The following is a 22306-nucleotide window of genomic DNA, read 5'->3' on the forward strand; positions in this document are numbered from 1 at the left end:
ATAGAACAACTCTAAATTTATGTGGACTTAATAATACAGCTACAAAATGCATAAAACAAAATTGACAGAATGAAATGGCAAAACAGATAAATCCAAAATCCTAGTGGGAGATTTTAACATACTTCTCTCAGAAACTGATAAAGCAAGCAGACAAAAAATTCATAAAGATATAGATTTGAATACTTTTAACAGATTTGACCTGACACATATAGAACCCTGCATCCAGCAATTGCAGATACACACCTTTTTCCAGTGCACATGGAACCTTTACCAAAACTGACCACATGCTGGGTTACTAAGTGTTTAAGTCTCATTTCAAATGATTGAAGTTATCCAGAGCAGGATCTCTGACCTCAGAAACCAGTAACAAAATATAATTAGAAAAAGCCCAAATATTTGAAAATTAAGTAATACAATTCTAAATAACTCATGGGTCAAAGAAGATATTAATTAGAAAACATTTTAGCTGAATGAAATAGAAAATGTGACATATTAAACTGGTGGCGTGATGGTAAACATGCATGCACACACGTACACACGTACCAGTAAAACGAATTCTCACACAGCAGGAAGAAGTAGTAATGGTGAGTCCTCTTAGTGGTGTTTGTGAGATACAAGATCTTGCATCTATTTCAAATTAATTTAGTTGTATTGACTATATGTTTATAAATGTGGGACTGATCTAAATCCGTCATGGTTCTATGTTATTATTGTTAGGAGAGAGCCTATGTGACAGAGTAGAACTGCTCCATAGAGTTTTCTAGGCTGTAATCTTTACGAGAGAAGATTGACAGGTCTTTCTCCTGCAGAGCCACTGGGTGGGTTCAAACTGCCAACCTTTCGGTTAGCAGCCTAACACGTCTTAGTCCTACCAGGCTAAGCGCACAACTGAATGAACTCTGTTGTTCTCAGTTGTATCCCCAGCACCTAGCACAGTGCTTGGCAGGTACCGTAGAGGGTTAATGAATATTTGTTGATTAATAATAGAAAAAATGTTTAGAGCTACATGTCAGACGTTGTGCTTTATATTGACTATCTTATTTAATACAACAACCCTACAAGGAAAGTATCATTACTTCCATTTAACTGATGCAGAAGCTGAGGCTCAGACAGAAGTCACTTTCTCAGGGTCACATAGCTGAAAGCTGGGGACCCAGGCAGGCTGACTCCAGAGCCCAATCTCTGCACCATGCAATTGGCCAACTTCCAGTGAATGAACAATTACTACTGTTCAAGGGGCCCTGGTGCCATTTTTTAACAATTTGAACATTATCCTCCTGCACATTGGGGAGATTTTGAAGTTCTTCGCAGGTCGCACCCTTTGTCTTCTACTTCCTTCATTTTCTCTTCCTTCAGCTACGGGAGGTCATTGAGCAGGAGGTTAGAGATATGGGCCTGCAGCCCACACCATTCACCCTCACCAAGGTTATCCAGCTGTATGAAACCAAGAACTCCCGCCACTCCACGATGATTGTGGGCTGCACGGGCAGTGGCAAGACTGCCTCTTGGCAAATTCTGCAGCTGTCCTTGACTTCCCTCAGCCGCGCTGGAGACCCCAACTTCAACATTGTTAAAGTATGGAGCTAGGACAATGAAGCCAGTGGCAGGGACTTAAGTAGCAGGAAGACTGTGGGGGTTGGGGGCAAGAATCCCCAGGTGTGAGGGCGGGGAGTGCAGGCTAGGTGGGATGTGCCTTGTCTCCAGGAGGCTGTGAGAAAGTAGAAAGAGAAGGGCTGAACACCTAAGAGGAGGGCTAGAAGTATCAGGACATCTTGGAAGTTTTGCCTGCCAGCAGCTCAAAAACCCCCTTCCTATGCCATTTTTAGGAGTTCCCATTGAACCCCAAGGCCTTGTCCCTGGGGGAGCTCTATGGGGAATATGACCTCAACACTAATGAATGGACAGATGGTGTCTTGTCCAGTGTCATGCGGACAGCATGTGCAGGTACCCAAAGGACCATTGGGTATGGAGGGCAGATGCCTGAATCTTCTGAGGGGGTGGGAAGCTTGGGGATGAGAGGCTCAAATTTGGGTGAGGAAAGCTTGGGGAATGCTGGGCATGAGCAGCCATGTGCTGGCATCTTGAGGAGCCCCAGTGTGGAGGGAGGGCTAGGTGATGAGGCTCTTGGGTTTGTATCGTCCATATTCTGCTTAGATGAGAAACCTGATGAGAAGTGGATTGTTTTTGATGGCCCTGTGGACACACTGTGGATTGAGAGCATGAACTCAGTCATGGATGATAACAAAGTGCTGACCCTCATCAATGGAGAGCGCATTGCAATGCCTGAGCAGGTATGGGGTACAGTCGGCCAGCCATGGCCCCACAGCGGTAGCAGCTGGAGGGATAAGCTGGGGACCGAGGGGAGGAGCACCAGAACTCTACGAGAAGAGTAAGTGCTACAGGAGAGAGCTGAAGAGGAGGATGCCTGGATTCAGGGAAACTCATGGCTGAAGGAAAAACACTGTCTGTGATGGATGTTGAGAACCATCATGTAGAAAAGTACCTTGTGTACTAAGAAGCACTGTGTAGACGAAAGCAGCTCTCAGCACCGTTCTGCTGACATGTGTACCAGGGTTATGAATCCACTGCCTGTGAAGCCAACTCTTTTCCTCCCACTCAAACAGGGCAAGTAAGAGAGTGATATTTTCAGGTTAACCTTGAATATGCTCTCATTTATTTTAAAAAGCAAATCATCTGCGAACCTCAGGTCTTAATTCACCATGCCACACTTTGTAGTTGATAGAGACACCTTAGGACATCAGAGTTCTGTAGAGTTTTTATTAGTAGTGCTAGGTGGGGGATGAAGGGAAAGATGAGGTTCTGACAAACTGTGTCTTTAGGTTTCTCTCCTGTTTGAAGTGGAGAACTTGGCAGTGGCTTCTCCGGCCACTGTATCGCGCTGCGGGATGGTCTATACTGACTATGTTGACCTGGGCTGGAAGCCCTACGTTCAGTCGTGGCTGGAGAAGAGGCCAAAGGTAGGAAGGGAATTGAGTAGAGGGGAAGTAATCAGGGTGGCCTATGGGGCACAAGAGTGAATAAAGAGTTCCTTTTTTTTTTTTATTTAATACTAGGCTGAGGTGGAGCCCCTTCAGCGCATGTTTGAGAAGTTCATCAACAAGATGCAGGCCTTTAAGAAGGACAATTGCAATGAGCTGGTGCCAGTTCCTGAATACAGTGGCATCATCTCCCTCTGCAAGCTGTACTCGGCCCTGGCCACACCAGAGAATGGGGTAAGCAGAGGAACACAGACCAGAGCCAGGGCAGAAGGGGATCATGGCACCTCTCAGGGAAGGTGTCAGAGAAAGGGTATATCTGAGACACAGACTGAACACCAGGCTTGTGTGGAGCAGACTCCAAGGAATAGACAGATGGGCGTGGAGGCAGTACGGCGGGGGTCTGTGTGTGTGTCTGTGTGTGTCTGGAAGGCCAGATTAAGGATTCTAAACTGAATAGAGTACACAGTGGGAACTCACTATAATCTCCCGCCCATATTTTGGGAGCCGAGGATAGTTCATTTGGTTCTTCATTTCTCCATTCTTTCAAAATGTAAATATTAAGCCTTAGTATATGTGAGGCCTTGGATACAGTTTCTGCTGGAAGGAGTTCCCAGTTTAATCTGATGAGGGGTTTTAGAAAATGTCATATTAATTTCTATTGCAGGCCCAAATTTTGTTCAGTTTAGAATTACGGACTAAGGATCAAGAATCCATCTTTTCTGTTGAGATTAGATCACTACCTAAAACTGGTTTATATTGTTTTTAAATATATTGCTTGATAAATAAAACAATAATATGTAATTAACAACTATGATGATCTATAGCAGTTTATGTTATCCCTTGTGCAGTTAATATAAATTAAAAATATGTAGATGAACTTGCAAGGTAATGTGTTGAAAAAGGACATTAATGCAAGTGCTATTGGCACCAAGGTGCTAAGGAGGGCTGGCTGGGTAGGGGAAGGCGTCCTGGGTGAGCAGCAACTACGGCAGGATTCTCAAGAAGGTGAAGAACACTGATGGACAGAACAGAGAGAGGAGGGCGTTCCTGCTAAAGGGAATGGCCTTTGCAAAAACACAGAGGCATGTCCGTCAGTCCTGGGTGGGCAGGACAGGGTGGTGACGTTCCTGTGCAGCAAAGACGCCAAGGAGAGCACGCGACCATGGGGGTGGTGAGCTGTATAGTGTGTTGGGGTGAGCTGGAAGGACAAGCTAAGGATTCTGTGTAGAATGTGGTAGACGATAGAGCCTCAACATCGTTTCCTACCAATATTTTGAGGATTGAGGCTTACTCTAAGACCAAGTCCAGTATTCCAGATTAGACAGCATCCTGGATACCACATTAATTACAGTTCTAGGTATCTTAACTCAGAGCCCATCCTCAGGAGTTCCTCGCCCACAAGTCTGTGGCTGTTTCACACAGTAGGTCAGAGATGATACACTTAGTGCTGAGTTAGTTGTCTGTTGGCTGTTTTTCCTGAGGAGGCCTGGCAGGGACTAGAAGGCCCCATGGGCTCCATGTACCCATCAATAAGAAGACAGCATCTCTCCTGTGTCCTTTGAGTTAGGGGTGGAGAACATGAGCTCTAAACATGCTGTTTCTTTTAAGTTGGTATATTTTTAATTATCAAGTGATAGTTGAACCTACTTTCCTTTCTAAAAATTAAAATATTTCATATAAAGCTAAAATCCTTTTTGATCACTCTTTCCCCCAATCCTGGTATACTCCTGGATTGTAGAATTGTATCCTGGGTTCCCAGTGGAGTGGGGGCTGAGCCTATAATGCGAGAGAACAGAGTCCTGAAGAGCAGACTGTTGGGATGCTTACTTGAATCTGCTTGATGGTCTGTTTCAAAAGATCGTACCAAAAGTCATAGTCAATCCAGAGGCGAATCAGCTTCACGGGTGGTTGGGACCCAAATATGTCCTTGGCTGGCAGATTCAGGTTATCCATGATGGTGATCATGCTTTTGCCCCCAAATGGCACATAGACACCCTTGGTTCACCTCTCCACCCTGCTCTCGATGATACCCTGCACGTTATTGGATGTAGTCTGGTGAAAAAGGGACAGAATGAATGCTTGGGTTCTTCAAGAGGAATCTGGGTTTATAGAGGAGCTCAAAGCAGGAACTTGGACCCCAGAGGCAAGTAGAAGGCAGGGAGAGAGCAGGGAGCTGGCGGTCTGGCTCCCCGGGTCCTGTAGCACACCTGAGCAGATGTGTTAACAATGAGCGCTGACCACAGCTTTTTTTTGTTTTAAATCCGTGCCATTATTACCGGCGTGAGATGGTATCTCACTGTAGTTTTGATTTGTGTCTCTCTCCTCGGAATTCTATGGGGCAGTTCTACTCTGTCTTATAGGGTCTCTGTGAGTTGGAATCAACTTGACGGCAGTGGGTTTGGTTTTTTGGTTTTAGAATGGCTAATGGTTGCCAGCATCTCTTCATGTATTTGTTGGCCTCCTGAATGTCTTTTTCGGTGAAGTATCTGTTCATGTTCTTAGTCCATTTTTCAGTTGGGTTGTTTGTCTTTTTGTTGTTGAGGTGTTGAAATTTCCCATAAATTTTAGAGATTGATCCCTTGTCAGACGTGTTGTTGCCAGAAGTTTTTTTCCCAGTCTGTAGGTTCTCCTTTTACTGTTTTGGAGAAGTCTTTTAATGCACGTTAAGTATTTAATTTTTAGGAGGTCCCAGCCATCTAGTTTATTTGCTGCTGTTTCTGCATTTTTAATTATGTTTGATAGTCTATTTATGTGATAAACTGGGGCCCTTAGGTTTGGCCCAATTTTTCCTTCCACGGCCTTTATAGTTTTAGGTTTTACATTTAGATCTTTGATCTATCTTGAGTTAGTTTTTGTGTATGGTGTAAGGTATAGATCCTGTTTGATTTTTCTGCAAATAGATATCCAGTTTTGCCAGCACCATTTGTTAAAGAGACTATCTCTTGCCCCATTTAATGGATTCCAGCCCTTTGTTGAAGATCAACTCTCCATAGGTGGATGGATTTATTTCTGGCTTCTCAGTTCTGTTCCATTGGTCTATATGTCTTTCGTTGTACCGGTGCCAGGCTGTTTGACTACTGTGGCTATAAGGCAGATTCTGAGATCGGGGAGTGTGAGGCCTCCTACTTTGTTTTTCTTCTTCAGTAGTGCTTTGCTTATCTGGGGCCTGTTTCTTTTCCATATAAAGGGTGATTAGTTTTTCCATCTCGTTAAAGAATGTTGATGGAATCTGGATAGAGATTGCATTATATCTATAGATTGCTTTAGGTAGTATTGACATTTTCACAATGTTAAGTCTTCCTATCCATGAGCATGGTATATTTTCCCATTTATGTAGGTCTCTTTTGGTTTCTTGCTATAGTGTTTTGTAGTTTTCTTTGTATAAGTCTTTTACATCCATGGTTAGGTTTATTACCAAGTATTTTCTCTTTTGGGGGGCTATTGTAAATGATATTGTTTTCCTGATTTCCTTTTAGGAGTTCTCTTCATTAGTGTAGAGGAATCCAACTGATTTTTGTATGTTGATCTTTTACCATACCATTTTGCTGAATCGTTCTATTAGTTCCCATAGCTTTCTTGTGGAATATCTGGGATTTTCTATGTATAGGATCATATCATCTGTAAATGGGGATAGTTTTACTTCTTCCTTACAAATTTGGGTGCCTTTTAATTTCCCTTTCTTGTCTTATTGCTCTGGCTAGGACTTCCAGTACAATGTTGAATAAAAGCAGTAAAAAAGAACACCTTTGCTGGTTCCTATTCTCAAGGGAAATGCTTTCAGTCTCTCTCTCCATTGAGAATAATGTTGGCTGCTGGTTTCGTATAGATTCACTTAATTATGTTGAGGAATTTCCCTTCTATTCCCATTTTGCTGAGTGTTTTTATCAGGAATGGGTATTGGATTTTATCAAGTGCCTTTTCTGCATTGATTGATATGATCATGTGGTTCTTTTGTTTTATTTATGTGGTGGATTATGTTTATTGATTTTCTGATGTTGAACCATTGTTGCATACCTGGTATGAATCCCACTTGGTCATGATGTATTTTTTTTATATGTTGTTAGATTCTATTGGCTAGGATTTTGTAGAGAACTTTTACGTCTATATTCATGAGGGATATTGGCCTATAATTTTCTATCTTAGTGGTGTCTTTGCCTGGCTTTGGTTTCAGAGTTATACTTGCTTCATAGAATGAATTTGGGAGCATTCCATCCTTTTCTATGTTCTGGAATAGCTTGAGTAGAAGTGGTGTTAGCTGCTCTCTGAATGTTTGGTAGAATTCTCCAGTGAAGCCATCTGGGCCAGGGCTTTTGTTTATTGGAAGTTTTTTTTTAATGACCTCTTCAATTTCCTCTTTGGTTATGGGTCTGTTCAAATTTTCTACCTCAGTTTGTGTTAGTTTAGGTAGGTAGTGTGTTTCTAGAAATTCATCCATTTCTTCTAGGTTTTCAAATCTGTTGAAGTACAGTTCTTCATAGTACTCTCTTGAAAAAAAAAAAAAAAAAAGGCAAACCCACTGCCGTTGAGTCGATTTAGACTCAAAGTGACCCTATAGGACAGAGAGTAGAACTGCCCCATAGAGTTTCCAAGGAGCACCTGGTGGATTTGAACTGCCAATCTTTTGATTAGGTGCAGTCACACTTAACCACTACGCCACCAGGGTTTCTAGTACTTTCTTATGATCCTTTTTATTTCACTTGGTTCTGCTGTAATGTCACCCATCTCATTATTTGTGTTATTTGCATCTTGTTCTTTTCCTCTGTCATTTGGGCCAGTGGTTTGTCGATTTTATCAATCCTTTCAAAGAACCAACTTCTAATCTTGTTGATTCTTCTATTGTTTTTCTGTTTCATTTATTTATCCTTTAATCTTTATTACTTCCTTTCTTCTAGCGACTCTGGGCTTTTTTTTTTTTTTTTTTTTTTTTGCTGCTCTTTTTCTATTTGCTGGAATTGTAAGGTTAAACTACTGCTTTTAATGGCTATATACTATTCCACAGCAGAACAGACATTTTATTTTTCATTCCTCTACTGATGGACATTTATGTCATCTCCAGTTTTTTTTTGCAAGTACAAAGAAGTCTACCACAAATGTGTTTGGACTTGTCTCCTTGATGACACATGAGCACTTCTCCACAGTGGAAATGGTGTGGCTGGATCTCTGCTGTGTCTTTAACATTTCACAGAGAGGAAAGTCAGGGCAAGCACTGAGCTACAAGGAGTTTCAAGTTTATCTAAATCTTTTAGATTCAGGTTTATTTATACCATGTGGTTTTCCAAATAGAACCAGGGAGGGAGAAAAACCCGGAACCTTTGTGATGATCTGCCAAAGTATTTTCTCTTCTTCCTTCCCAGGTAAACCCAGCTGATGGTGAAAACTATGCCTCCATGGTCGAGATGACATTTGTGTTCAGCATGATCTGGTCTGTGTGTGCCTCTGTGGATGAGGAGGGCCGCAAGAAGATTGACAGTTACCTCCGAGAGATTGAGGGCTCCTTTCCCAATAAGGTCAGGGCACCCAGAGACCCAGCTGTTCTATTTTTCCAGAACTCACAGGTATCCATGATCCTTAGGCCCTGTTCAAGTTCCAGCCTCCCTTTCTTCCAGCCATAGCTTGGGAGTCCTTTATTGGGCTGAGGACAGCTAAAGGAAGGCTTTGTTACCTGACACACATACCTCTCCTCAGGACACTGTGTATGAGTATTTTGTGGACCCCAAGATGCGGAGTTGGACATCATTTGAGGAAAAGCTCCCTAAAAGTTGGCGCTACCCTCCAAAGTGAGAGCACGGCCTGGGCTGTGGGTGGGGCTTGGGTCTGTGGTGGAGGGGAGATGTGGCAAGAGAGAGAGGGCCAAGAAACCAAAGTGAGCTGTAGAAAGGAAAGGCTGGATCTCAGAGAAGAGATGATTCTTGGGTACAGGAAGTAGGATCTAGGGTCCTTAAGGAGAAAGCCTGATCCTTGGGCCCCATGGGAGGCAGGGTTGGTGATTAGAGAGCTGTAGTACCAGAGATAATGGCTTTTTAAAATTGTTATTGGGAGGTAGAATGAAGTGGGAGTTAGAAAGGAGTGAGCCAGTGATCCTTGAGAAACAGTTCCTTTCCTTTCCTAGCGCCCCCTTCTATAAGATTATGGTGCCGACCATTGACACTGTTCGATACAACTACCTGGTGAGCGCTTTGGTGTCCAGCCAGAATCCCATCCTGCTCGTTGGTCCTGTGGGAACTGGGAAGACATCCATTGCCCAGAGTGTTCTGCAGTCCTTGCCCTCTAGCCAGTGGTCAGTGCTTATTGTCAACATGTCTGCTCAGGTGAGTTGCAGGACCCAGGGAGCCAGACCACCAGCTCCCTGCTCTCTCCCTGCCTTCTACTTGCCCCTGGGGTCCAAGTTTCTGCCTTGAGCTCCTCTCTAAACCCAGATTCCTCTTGGAGAACCCAAGCATTCATTCTGTCCCTTTTTCACCAGACTACATCCAATAACGTGCAGGGCATCATCGAGAGCAGGGTGGAGAAGCGAACCAAGGGTGTCTATGTGCCATTTGGGGGCAAAAGCATGATCACCTTCATGGATGACCTGAATATGCCAGCTAAGGACTTGTTTGGGTCCCAGCCACCCCTGGAGCTGATTCGCCTCTGGATTGACTATGGCTTTTGGTACGATCGTTCGAAACAGACCATCAAGCACATTCGAGTAAGCATCCCAACAGTCTGCTCTTCAGGCCTCTGTTCCTTCTCATGACACGCTTAGTCCCCACTCCACTGGGACTGCAGGATAAAAACCCTATAATCCCAGTTTTCCTCACCATGCGGGGTATCCTGCCTCTTCCTCAGGACCCAGACATCTGGCTCCTACGTCATCATCTCCTTTTATTAACTTTCCCCACTGGCCCTGCCCTAAATTTAATGCCCAAAGGATCCTGTTCTCCAACTTCCACCCCTTTTTCAGGTCCCTTACACCATGCTTGCATACCAACCTGATTCTCACCCCAGAACTTCTAGGAGCCTGGGTCCTCTGACTCCCCGTCTTGGTACCTCTCTGCCTCCCATTATTGGGGTGACCATCTCCGTGGTATTGGTTCTGTGCTCCCACTCAGGACCCAGGCAGTTCCCTTCAGGCCCGGCACTTCCCCGGTGGATTTTTTTTTTTTTTTTTTAAATTTTTATTGAGCTTCAAGTGAACGTTTACAAATCAAGTCAGTCTGTCACATATAAGTTTATGTACACCTTACTCCATACTCCCACTTGCTCTCCCCCAGTGAGTCAGCCCTTCCAGTCTCTTCTCTCGTGACAATTTTGCCAGCTTCCAACCCTCTCTACCCTCCCATCCCCCTCCCCCAATGGATTTTTGAGCATTTTGTTTATTTCTCATTCCTTAACCAAGGGGCAGCTGCTATCCCATCCTGATTTCTGTGGTGCACCTCTGTCTGGCCCTCAGGGTGAAAAGCCCGCTCAACAATATATTCATATGTTTCTAAGAAAGAATGTGTGTGTGTGCATGCGTGCACACGTACACACATAAAAAAGAGAACGTCTAGAAGACATCATCAAAATGCTTTTTTTTTACTTATCTGTATTTTCTAATTTGAGTTACATGGATTACAATGATAAAATGAAGATAAGTGCATTACAGGTAGTCCCTGACTTATGACGGGGTTCTGTTCTGATGACTCCATCGTGAGTCAGTTCTGATATAAATCAGATACCTCATTTTTCTTTTCCTTTTCATTATTATTGCCACAGCCTGCTACGCAGCAGTTTTGAGCAGTAAATCATAACACTGAGCATCTGCAGGTGAGCATCTGAGAATGATAACCTCAGCGAACCACCTGCTGCAACCATGTATGTGGTAGTGTATTTACTACCAGTAAGATGTACCAAAAAAAAAAAAAAAACAAGATGGTCTTAAGTGTGGTTTGTCCTAACTCAAATATGTCACAAGTCGGGGACTACCTATACTTTAATAATTTAAAAAACAAAGCACCATTTCCTAATTGCTTCCCTCACTTCTCCTTTCCCCGCCCTTCTCCCCCCATTATTTTTCTGTCCTGTCCCTCTTCCCTTTTGTCCCTCATTTACTGTCTTCCCCCTGGCTCCTTTAACATCCTGCCTGTCTTGGGCCTCATCTCATTCCTCTGCCCATCTCTTTCTCTGCCCCAACCTGTCTTTGCTCTCTAGGACATGTTCCTGATGGCTGCCATGGGCCCTCCAGGTGGTGGACGGACTATCATCTCCCCAAGGCTACAGAGTCGTTTCAACATCATCAACATGACCTTCCCCACAGTGAGGGTGGACCAGGGCTGGCCGGGGGAGGTGGGGCTGACAGGGGGGAAAACAAGGTGGGCCTGGAGGAGATGCATGCAGAAGGCAGAACCATCCCTGTTGCCCAGAATAAGGGGGTGGAGCAAGGGTGGTGCTGAGAGACCCCTGAGAAGAGTTGTTACAAGGAGCTACAGTGTATGGAGGTGAGGCTGCTATCTGTAAGAGACTTGACTGTCTCCTGAGCTGGGACAGCTGCAGGGTGCAAGCGTAGATTGCTTCCTCTGGATGGATAGATGGAGGATGCAGTGGGGCCCACATAGACGAAGAAGTCGAGCCTACAAAGCTGGGAGCTGAAAGCAGTGCCAGGACTAGGGAAGGCAAGAGAGGCACTCACCTTAGGCACAGAATTGAAGGGGACACCAAAAAACTCAGTAACCAAGATAAAAAATATTTTAACGCAATATTTTTTTAAATCAAAGTTAGTGCAAAAAATTGACAAGCAAAATACCAAAGTTTTAAATAAATGCAGATGAGTGCAGCACTGTGCCGAGCCATTCAGGAGCCTGAGGCAAAAGGAAAAATCAAAAATAATACTGGTCTTGCCTTCATTTAAAATGCTATTTTGTTCATGGATTTTTTTTAGGCATTATTATTTTTTTTTTTAATATTGCATTACATTATTATTTACCTTGACTACCGAGTTTTTGGGGCTCCCTTAAATTTTATGTGGGAGGTGAGTGCCTTGCTGGCCTCACCCTAGTCCTGGCCTCGGCTGAAAGGCCAGGAACCTTGGAAAGTGAATCTGAGGGCCTCTTTCTAGGAATCCCAGATCATCCGAATATTTGGCACCATGATCAATCAGAAGCTTCAGGACTTTGAGGAAGAAGTGAAGCCCATTGGGAATGTGGTGACTGAAGCCACCTTAGATGTGTACAACACTGTGGTACAACGCTTCCTGCCCACGCCCGCCAAGATCCATTACCTCTTCAACCTTCGAGACATCTCCAAGGTGAAGCTCAGTCTGACTTGCCCTCGGGCCCTGGCGTAGCCTCCGTGGAGCCTTCTCTTCTCAAAATAAGCCTTGGGATTTAAGGTCATATTTAACCACCAGCTGCTGTTGAGTGCACTCTGACTCACGAGGACCCTGTGTGTGTCAGAGCAGATCTGTGCTCTGTAGGGTTTTCAATGGCTGGTTTTTCAGAAGTAGATCACCAGGCCTTTTTCTCTGAGGTGCCTCTGGATGGATTTGAATTGCCAGCCTTTCAGTTAGCAGTTAACCATTTGCATCACCCAGAGACCCCCAACAGCGTGTCATACCACGAAAACCACCCCCATCCTCGAATGCCACTTTCCCTGGCTTTAGTGTGAAAACTTGTGGAGGGAATCCCTTCCCTCTCTCTATCCCAATGGTCACTTCTCTCCCCCAGGTGTTCCAGGGCATGCTGAGAGCCAACAAGGACTTCCATGACACCAAGTCCAGCATTACGCGCCTGTGGATCCATGAGTGCTTCCGGTGAGATGCCCAAGCCCTGGCCAGACGCAAGCTTCCTCAGCTTTGCCTCTCCAACCCCTGCCTTCCCCCACTGGCCCGACACTCCCTTCTGCAGGGCCATTCTCTCTCTCCCTCTTTCTTTTTTATTCAATTGTTGGAAAAATGTACATAACAAAGTATTTTCCAACTCAATACTTTTTTTTTTTTTGAATTTTTTTTTATTAACTTTTATTGAGCTTCAAGTGAACGTTTACAAATCAAGTCAGAGTGTCACATATAAGTTTATATACATCTTACTCCGTACTCCCACTTGCTCTCCCCCTAATGAGTCAGCCCTTCCAGTCTCTCCTTTCGTGACAATTTCGCCAGCTTCCAACTCTCTCTATCCTCCCATCCCCCCTCCAGACAGGAGATGCCAACACAGTCTCAAGTGTCCACCTGATATAATTAGCTCGCTCTTCATCAGCATCTCTCTCCTACCCACTGTCCAGTCCCTTTCATGTCTGATGAGTTGTCTTCGGGAATGGTTCCTGTCCTGGGCCAACAGAAGGTTTGGGGACCATGACCGCCGGGATTCCTCTAGTCTCAGTCAGACCATTAAGTATGGTCTTTTTGTGAGAATTTGGGGTCTGCATCCCACTGATCTCCTGCTCCCTCAGGGGTTCTCTGTTGTGCTCCCTGTCAGGGCAGTCATCGATTGTGGCTGGGCACCAACTAGTTCTTCTGGTCTCAGGATGATGTAGGTCTCTGGTTCATGTGGCCCTTTCTGTCTCTTGGGCTCTTAGTTATCGTGTGACCTTGGTGTTCTTCATTTTCCTTTGCTCCAGGTGGGTTGAGACCAATTGATGCATCTTAGATGGCCGCTTGTTAGCATTTAAGACCCCAGATACCACATTTCAAAGTGGGATGCAGAATGTTTTCATAATAGAATTATTTTGCCAATTGACTTAGAAGTCCCCTTAAACCATGGTCCCCAAACCCCCGCCCTTGCTCCGCTGACCTTTGAAGCATTCAGTTTATCCCGGAAACTTCTTTGCTTTTGGTCCAGTCCAGTTGAGCTGACCTTCCATGTATAACTCAATACTTTTTACACTGGTTACATTCTTCATGTTGTGCAACTATTACCACCATCCTTTTCCAAATTACTGCACCACCATTAATGTAAACTCAGTGCTCCCTAAACAGTAACTCCACCCCCCGACTCCCTACCACCCCTGGTAACCTCTAATAAGCTTTGGTTTCTATATATTTGCCTGTATGTGAGTTCACGCAGTATTAGTCCTTTTGTGATTGAATTATTGCACTCAGCGTAATGTTTTCAAGGTCCCTCCATGTTGTGACATGTATCAGGACTTCATTTCTCTATATGGCTGAGTAATAAATAGTCCATCGTATGGATGTACCACATTTGGTTTATCCATTCACCTGTTGATGGACATTTAGGTTATTTCCACAAGGCCATTCTCTTTAATCCAAGATCATATTCCACCTCCCTCCCAACAGAGTCTTCTCTGACCGGCTGGTTGATGCAACAGACATGGAAGCTTTCCTAGGCATCATAAGTGACAAGCTTGGCTCCTTCTTTGACCTCACATTTCATAATCTCTGTCCCAACAAACGTTCTCCCATCTTTGGTGAGCCAGGAGCTGGGGCTAATGTATGCTGGAGACTCTCAGGAGACTGGTGTTAGAACGGGAGTCGGGGCAGGGAGTCCCAATTCTCAGGACCCTGAGGGGAGGTCTGGGGAGTACTAGGTGTTTCAGGCTCTGACTCTCTCTTCCTATGGCCCAGGGGACTTCCTGAAGGAGCCCAAGGTATATGAAGACCTGACTGACCTGTCAGTACTGAAAACAGCCATGGAGACGGCCCTCAATGAGTACAACCTGTCACCCACTGTTGTGCCAATGCAGCTGGTGCTCTTCAGAGAGGCTATTGAACACAGTGAGCACTTTCTACTCCCATCCCTGCCCCATCCTCCCAGTTGTGGGGCGGGGAGGGGGGGCTGGTGTTTCTAAGGAATGGAGATCCCTTCCCAGGTTTCTCCCAAGTCAAGTCATGGATGTTGCCTTCCTCCCTGGCACCACATGCCCTTATGGCAATGGGTGGGGCCTTTCCTTGACAGCTGTGTTTAATGGATATGGTAGAGCTTACCTGTTGAAGTGCTACAAGGACCTTAGGCACTAACCTCTTCCCACACCTCTTGGTTCTGCTACTGCACTTGTGGGCCTCCCTGCCCCTAGCCTAGGGTCTGGAGGTCCCCTGAGGCTGCTCAGCCAACTCCTTGTCCTCATGGCTTCTCCACGCAGTCACTCGGATAGTGCGAGTAATCGGACAGCCTCGGGGCAACATGCTCTTAGTGGGCATTGGGGGTAGTGGGCGCCAGAGTCTGGCCCGCCTGGCTTCGTCTATCTGCGAGTACATCACCTTCCAGATCGAGGTCACCAAACATTACCGGAAGCAGGAGTTCAGAGATGGTAAGCCTGGGTTTCTGAAATAGAGAGGGGTTTGGGGCTAGGAATGAATGACCAGAGAAGTCAGATGGAAGATGTGCCAGGCCTGTGTTGGGTGTAGGATGATGTTGGGTGTGTGTTGGGGACTGGTGGGGGCAGGGGGAGGATTCCTAAATCTTGGGAGAGGAATAAGGGACAGGATGGGGCATCTGAAGAAGGTCTGTTCTGTTCCTTCTCTTTCCTTCCCTCATCTGCCCCAGATATCAAGCGTCTGTACCGCCAGGCTGGGGTAGATCTCAAGGCCACATCCTTCCTCTTTGTGGACACCCAAATTGCTGATGAGTCATTCCTAGAGGACATCAACAATATCCTCAGCTCAGGAGAGGTCCCCAATCTGTATAAGAGCGATGAATTTGAGGAGGTATAATCCCTTCCATGCCTACTACCGATTGACTCTTTGGTCTTCTCAGGCTAACCCCTGAAGAACCATGGACCTCTGAATATGCTACCCTAAAAGCCAACCAAAAAAAAGAAAAACCAAACCCAGTGCCATGGAGTCAATTCTGACTCATAGAGATTCTATAGAACAGAGTAGAAATTCCCCATAGGGCTTCCAAGGAGTGGCTGGTAGACTTGAACTCCTGACATTCTGGTTAGCAGCCATAGCTCTTAACCACTGCCCACCAGAGCTCTGCTCTAAAAACCAGCTGCTGGCAAGTCAACTTTGACTCTAGGACCCCATGTGTGTCAGAATAGAACTGTGCTCCGTAGAATTTTCAATGGCTGATTTTTCAGAAGTAGATCACCAGGCCTTTTTTCCAGGGTGCCTCTTGGTAGACTTGAAGCTCTAACCTTTCAGTTAACAACAGCCAAGGACATGAACCATTTGCACCATCCAGTCGCTCTAGCACCCCCACCCTCCCCCAGTGGGTTGAAGAGATGCTGCTCTTCATCTGTCTTCCTTCAAGGGAGGAGGACCCTACCGGGCAGGGCTGCTTTCAAACCCATCCCTTGTCAGCCCTGCCTCGCCTGCTGCCCCCTCTGATTCAGCCTTTGACACTCCATCCTCTGATGCTGTGTGGCTTCCTTACAGATCCAGACACACATCATAGAGCAGGCCCGGGCAGAGCAGGTGCCGGAGACATCCGACAGCCTCTTCACCTACCTCATCGAGCGCGTGCGGAACAACCTGCACATCGTGCTCTGCCTCAGCCCCGTGGGGGACCCCTTCAGGTGAACCCTGCTGTATCCTCCCCTGTGTGCCCCAGCACTCTTCAGGTCGTCTTCCTCCCTCTTTTGGCAACCCATTTCCTCCTAAATTAGTCTCACAAATAACACCCCATCTTTCCATAGACTGTCTGTTTTCAGGAAGTTCTCGCTGCTTACGTAGGAGTCATTCATTCCTTTTTGGTTTGGCTGAAAGCTAGATGGAGGGCAAAGGGCTGTGTGAAGAGGCAATGTGGGTCACTATTTTATTTTTTTAGTATGTATGGTACAGATGATATATTTAGTGTTCTGCAGGCATCTCCTCATTGATTCCCCCCACCTCCCTAGTTAGTATGTGTTGTCACACCCATTTTACAGATGAGGAAACTGACATTAAGAGAGGTTAGATCACTTGCCTAAAGTCCACCCCTGGAAAGCGTGGAACCAATTCTTTCTGATCCAAGAAACTGATTTGTAATACTCTACTGAAGTAGCTCTGAGGGAAGCAGAACCTGGATAGGAAGATACAGGAGCAAAAGGAGGGGCACTTAGGTTTCTGGGAAGTGGGGGAACGTGGAGTGAGGTAACTGGAGGCTGAGTCTGTGGATAGACATTGCTGCCTCTCAAAACCTCCTCTCCAGGAACTGGATCCGCCAGTACCCAGCCTTGGTGAACTGCACTACCATCAACTGGTTCACAGAGTGGCCCCATGAGGCCCTGCTAGAGGTGGCTGAGAAGTACCTCATTGGCGTAGACCTGGGAACTCAGGAAAATGTGAGAGCCCGCTCGCCATCACTAATCACACACCCCAGGCCCCCTTCCCCTCTGCTCTGCCAGCTTGCTCATTCTCCACCTGCTTTTACTCTCTGACTTACATCCTGTATTCATTGGTCCAGATCCACAGGAAGGTAGCCCGGATCTTTGTCACCATGCACTGGTCAGTGGCTCAGTATTCCCAGAAGATGTTGTTGGAGCTGCGAAGATACAACTACGTCACACCCACCAACTACCTGGAGCTTGTGTCTGGTTATAAGAAGTATGTAGAAGAGTAGAGGACTTGGAGGGCCAGAAGCTTGTTGTCTTAAGAGGGCACTGGTGAAATGATATGAAGGAAAATGTCCAGGAGCAGGCCAAGGGGACTGGCTCAACAACCTGGAACTTCCTTGTAGAATGTAGATGCAAGGGGGTCTTAGTTTTATCCAGAAAATTAAAAAGAGAGATGGGAGTTCCATGGGGAGGGACCTCTCTAGAGCCCTCTGACTGTGTTCTTTAGGCTCAAACCCCTCTAAACAACCTCTCTGTCCTAATTTTCTGGAATGATGTTTCTCTGTCTCTTTTTCTAACCATAAGATGCTGGGACATTGCCATAACACGTTACCTTTCCCCTCTGCCATTAGTGTCTCCTAGACTTTCCACTGTTCCCAAGAATTTTATATTCGTTCACTCAGTAATTTCTTATTGTCTTTTTATGTGTATAACACTATTTGCTATGAGGGATATAAGAGAAATGTAAAAAAAATTTCAGTTATACAGATTTAGTTTTTTTTTCCCTTTTTCTTTGACTGTGCTTTAGATGAAGGTTTACAGAGCAAATTAGTTTCAAATTAGTTTTTCATTAAACAATTAATACACGTATTATTTTGTGACGTTGGTTGCCAACCCCACGACCTGTCAACACTCTCTCCTTCTCAAACTTGCTTTCCCCATTTCCATTCTTCCAGCTTTCCCTCCTGCCTTCTCATCCTTGCCCCTGGGCTGGTGTGCGATTTAGTCTCCTATACATGGTTGGTTGTGTTGTTGTTGTTAAGTGCCGTCCAGTTGGTTCCGACGCATAGTGATCTTGTGTATCACAGAATGAAACACTGCCTGGTCCTGCGCCATGCTCACAAGCATTGTTATGCTTGAGCCCATTGTTACAGCACTGTGTTAATCCATCTTGTTGAACGTCTTCCTCTTTTTCACTGACCTTCTACTTTACCAAACATGATGTCCTTCTCCAGGGAATGATCCTTCCTGACAACATGTCCAAAGTATGTAAAATGCAGTCTCGCCATCCTTGTTTCTAAGGAGCATTCCGATTGTACTTCTTGCAAGACAAACGTATTCATCCTTTTGTCATTCCATGGTATATTCAATATTCTTTGCCAACACCACAATTCAAAGGCTTCAATTCTTCTTCGGTCTTCCTTATTCATTGTCCTGCTTTCACATGCGTATAATGCGATAGAAGATATCATGGCTTGGGTCAGGCGCACCTTAGTCTTCAAGGTGACATCATTACTTTTCAACACTTTAAAGAGGTCTTTTGCAGCAGATTTACCCAATGCAATACATCTTTTGATTTCCTGACTTCTGTTTCCATGGCTGTTGATTGTGGATCCAAGTAAAATGAAGTCCTTGACAACTTCAATCTTTTCCCCATTTACAATGATGTTGCTTATTGGTCCAGCTGTGAGGATTTTTGTTGTCTTTAGGTTGAGGTGTAATCCGTACTGAAGGCTGTGGTCTTTGATCTTCATCAGTAAGTGCTTCAAGTCCTGGTTTAGCTACATGTATTATTGTTTGTTTTATGGGCCTGTCTAATCTTTGGCTGCAGGGCGAACTTCAGGAGTGACCTCAGTTCTGAGTTAAAAGGGTGTCTGAGGGCCATACTCTGAGGGTTTCTCCAGTCTCTCTCAAACCAGTAAGTCTGGCCCTTTTTTGTGAGTTTGAATCTTGTTCTACATTTTCTCCAGCTCTGTCCAGGACCGTCTATTGTGATCCCTGCCAGAGCAGTTGGTGGTGGTAGCCGGGCACCATCTAGTTGTGCTGGACTCAGTCTGGTGGAGGCTGTGGTAATTGTGGTCTGTTAGCCCTTTAGACTAATCTTTTTCTTGTGTCTTTGTTTTTCTTTATTCTCCCTTGCTCCAGCCGGGGTGGGACCAGTAGAGTATGGCCGCTCACAGACTTTTAAGACCCCAGACGTTACTCACCAAAGCAGGATGTACGACATTTTCTTTATAAACTGTGTTATGCCAATTGACCTAGATGTCCTCCTAGACCAGGTGCCCAGCCCTCAGCCCAGCAATCGAGTCCCTCAGGAAGTTTGGATGTGTCTATGAAGCTTCTATGACTTTGCCTTGGTCAAGTTGTGCTGACTTCCCAATATTGTGTACTGTCTTTCCCTTCACCAAAGTTACCACTTACCTCATATCTAGTTAGTGTTTTCAGCTGCAGTATTTTAATCAAGGCGAAGAAAAAGCCATTTGTAATAATAATGATAGTCACCACATTCCTTCACTTAACATACACTTTTAAAATTTTTTTCCTTTTTTTATTGTGCTTTAGGTGAAAGTTTAATTTCTCATACAAAAATTTATACACACGTTATTATGTGACACTAGGTGCAATCCCTATAATGTGACAGCACAGCTCCCCTTTCCGCCCCAGGTTTCTTGTGTCCATCCAACCCACCCCTGTCCCTTCCTGCCTTCTCATCCTGCCTCCGGACAGGAGTCGCCCATTTGGTCTCATGTATCTGCTTGAATTAAGAAGCACAGTCTTCATGAGTATTATTTTACGTTTTATAGTCCAGTCTAATCTTTGTCTGAAGATTGGGCTTCAGGAATGATTTTAGTTCTGGGTTCACACAGCATCTGGGGGCCGTGACTTTGAGAGTTCTCCCAATCTCAGTCAGACCATTAAGTCTGGCCTTTTTTATGTGAATTTGAGTTCTGCTCCATACTTTTCTCCTGCTCCATCAGGGTCTCTGTTGTGTCCCCTGTCAGGGCGGTCATTGGTGGTAGCCAGGCACCATCTAATTCTTCTGGTCACAGGCTGAAGGGATCTCTGGTTTTTGTGGCCCTTTCGTCTCTTGGGCTAATATTTTCCTTGTGTCTTTGGTGTTCTTCATTCTCCTTTGCTCCAGGTGGTTTGGGACCAATTGATGTATCTTAGGTGGCCACTGACAAGCTTTTAAGACCCCAGACGCCACTCACCAAGGTTGGATGCAGAACATTTTCTTTTTTATATGTTTATTTTTGTTGTGCTTTAAGTGAAAGTTTACCAGTCTCACATAAAACCTTATATACACCTTGCTACATACTCCCAGTTACTCTCCTCCTAATGAGACAGCCTGCTCCCTCCCTCCACTCTCTCTTTTTGTGTCCATTTCGCCAGCTTCTAACCCCCTCTACCCTCTCATCTCCTCTCCAGGGAGGAGATGCCAACATAGTCTCAAGAGTCCACCTGATCCAAGAAGCTCACTCCTCACCAGCATCCTTCTCCAACCCATTGTCCAGTCCAATCCCTATCTGAAGAGTTGGCTTTGGGAATGGTTCCTGGGAATGGGCCAACAGAAGGTCTGGGGCCATGACCACCAGGGTCCTTCTAGTCTCAGCCAGACCATTAAGTCTGGTCTTTTTACGAGAATTTGGGGTCTGTATCCCACTGCTCTCCTGCTCCGTCAGGGGTTCTCTGTTGTGTTCCCTGTCAGGGCAGTCGTCGGTTGTAGCCGGGCACCATCTAATTCTTCTGGTCTCAGGCTGATGTAGTCTCTGGTTCATGTGGCTCTTTCTGTCTCTTGGGCTCATAATTACCTTGTGTCCTTGGTGTTCTTCATTCTCCTTTGATCCAGGTGGGTTGAGACCAATTGATGGGATGCAGAACGTTTTCTTAATAAATTTTGTTATGCCAGTTGACCTAGATGTCTCCGGAAACCATGGTCCCCAGACCCCTGCCCCTGCTACTCTCTCCCTCAAAGTTTTAACACATATTTTTTGAGCACCTACTAGCTGGTAGGCACTATGCTAAATATTCACAATATACTAGTGAACAAAATTAAGTCCCTCTCCTTGTGGGGCTACGTAGGCTTACATCCTATTTACTATTTGCCAGTCACTGTGCTAAGCCCTTCACGTGTATTTTCTCACTTAGTCCAGAAAACAGCTCTATGTAGACTTTTTTTTTTTTTGCCTGTACAACATGGAACAGATTTTTAAATGAGTTGCCAACATTTGAAACTCGGAAGCCTTAGGGAAACCTGGATTCCCAGCTTCTCTTAAAAAATCAGAAATTGTAACAGTGCAGGCCCACACTCCCACAGGTGAAAAGCAGGTCGGCGCTGGGTGCCTCTTCCCCCTTTAGGCAGGCGCATGTTTCCTGTTTTGCCCTTGTTCCACCTGGCCTGCTGCACAGCAGGGAACAACCAACAACCAGAAGATTGTCAAGTAGGGGAAGTGGTATGATGAAAACAGCATTTAGCAAGCTGATTGTGCCAGTGGCATGCAGAGGACAAGGGAGGGAGAAGCTCTGGAGGCAGGGAGGCCAGTTGGGAAGCGATTGGCAAGGCTTCAGGTGGGATTCAATAAAGACCTGAGAAGGTGGTGGCAGCAGCAACAGCAAGGAAGACAGGACTCAAGAGGCATTGGGAGGGGAGACTATCTAGGACGCTCCCCATGGTGAGACCCCAGCCTCTCAGACCACCTGGCCCTACACTGTCCTCCAGGTTGCTGGGAGAGAAGCGGCAGGAGCTGCTGGACCAAATCAATAAGCTGCGGACAGGATTGTTTAAGATCGATGAAACCAGAGAAAAGGTGGAGGTGATGTCGCTGGAGCTGGAGGATGCCAAGAAGAAGGTGGCCGAGTTCCAGAAACAATGTGAGGAATATCTGGTCATCATCGTGCAACAGAAGCGGGAGGCAGACGAGCAGCAGAAGGTCGGGGATCACATACCAGCCTTCACCCCCCTGCCTACCAGTGCCCACTAGGAAGAGCTTCCTGGCTCTCCACCAGTTCCTGCTTCAGGGGACACAGCTTTCAGTCCTTACATTTTCTTTAGCTTTATCTTTCACCTTTCCCACCAACATTACCATCCCTCCCTTTGCCCAAGGCAAAGACAAAACCCTGGCCCTTTTTCAAGTCTG

At 45.5% G+C, this 22306-nt stretch overlaps 1 protein-coding gene across 1 annotated transcript in view; it reads left to right on the forward strand.

Moving 5' to 3' along the window:
- The window catches only part of DNAH2 (dynein axonemal heavy chain 2), a 150015-nt gene that overhangs the window by 82907 nt on the left and 44802 nt on the right, over positions 1–22306 (forward strand). Inside the window, exons 40-58 of the mRNA XM_064270359.1 lie at positions 1357–1575; positions 1827–2291; positions 2841–2978; positions 3075–3233; positions 8354–8506; positions 8685–8776; positions 9109–9307; positions 9463–9687; positions 11172–11276; positions 12076–12264; positions 12683–12768; positions 14251–14381; positions 14539–14688; positions 15054–15221; positions 15458–15618; positions 16291–16430; positions 17045–17177; positions 17300–17439; positions 21889–22099. Of these exons, the coding sequence (XP_064126429.1) occupies positions 1357–1575; positions 1827–2291; positions 2841–2978; positions 3075–3233; positions 8354–8506; positions 8685–8776; positions 9109–9307; positions 9463–9687; positions 11172–11276; positions 12076–12264; positions 12683–12768; positions 14251–14381; positions 14539–14688; positions 15054–15221; positions 15458–15618; positions 16291–16430; positions 17045–17177; positions 17300–17439; positions 21889–22099 (3264 nt within the window). The remainder of the gene's footprint in view (positions 1–1356; positions 1576–1826; positions 2292–2840; positions 2979–3074; positions 3234–8353; positions 8507–8684; positions 8777–9108; positions 9308–9462; positions 9688–11171; positions 11277–12075; positions 12265–12682; positions 12769–14250; positions 14382–14538; positions 14689–15053; positions 15222–15457; positions 15619–16290; positions 16431–17044; positions 17178–17299; positions 17440–21888; positions 22100–22306) is intronic.

Source organism: Loxodonta africana, chromosome 18 (genome assembly GCF_030014295.1).
Source record: "Loxodonta africana isolate mLoxAfr1 chromosome 18, mLoxAfr1.hap2, whole genome shotgun sequence".
NCBI lineage: Eukaryota > Metazoa > Chordata > Mammalia > Proboscidea > Elephantidae > Loxodonta > Loxodonta africana.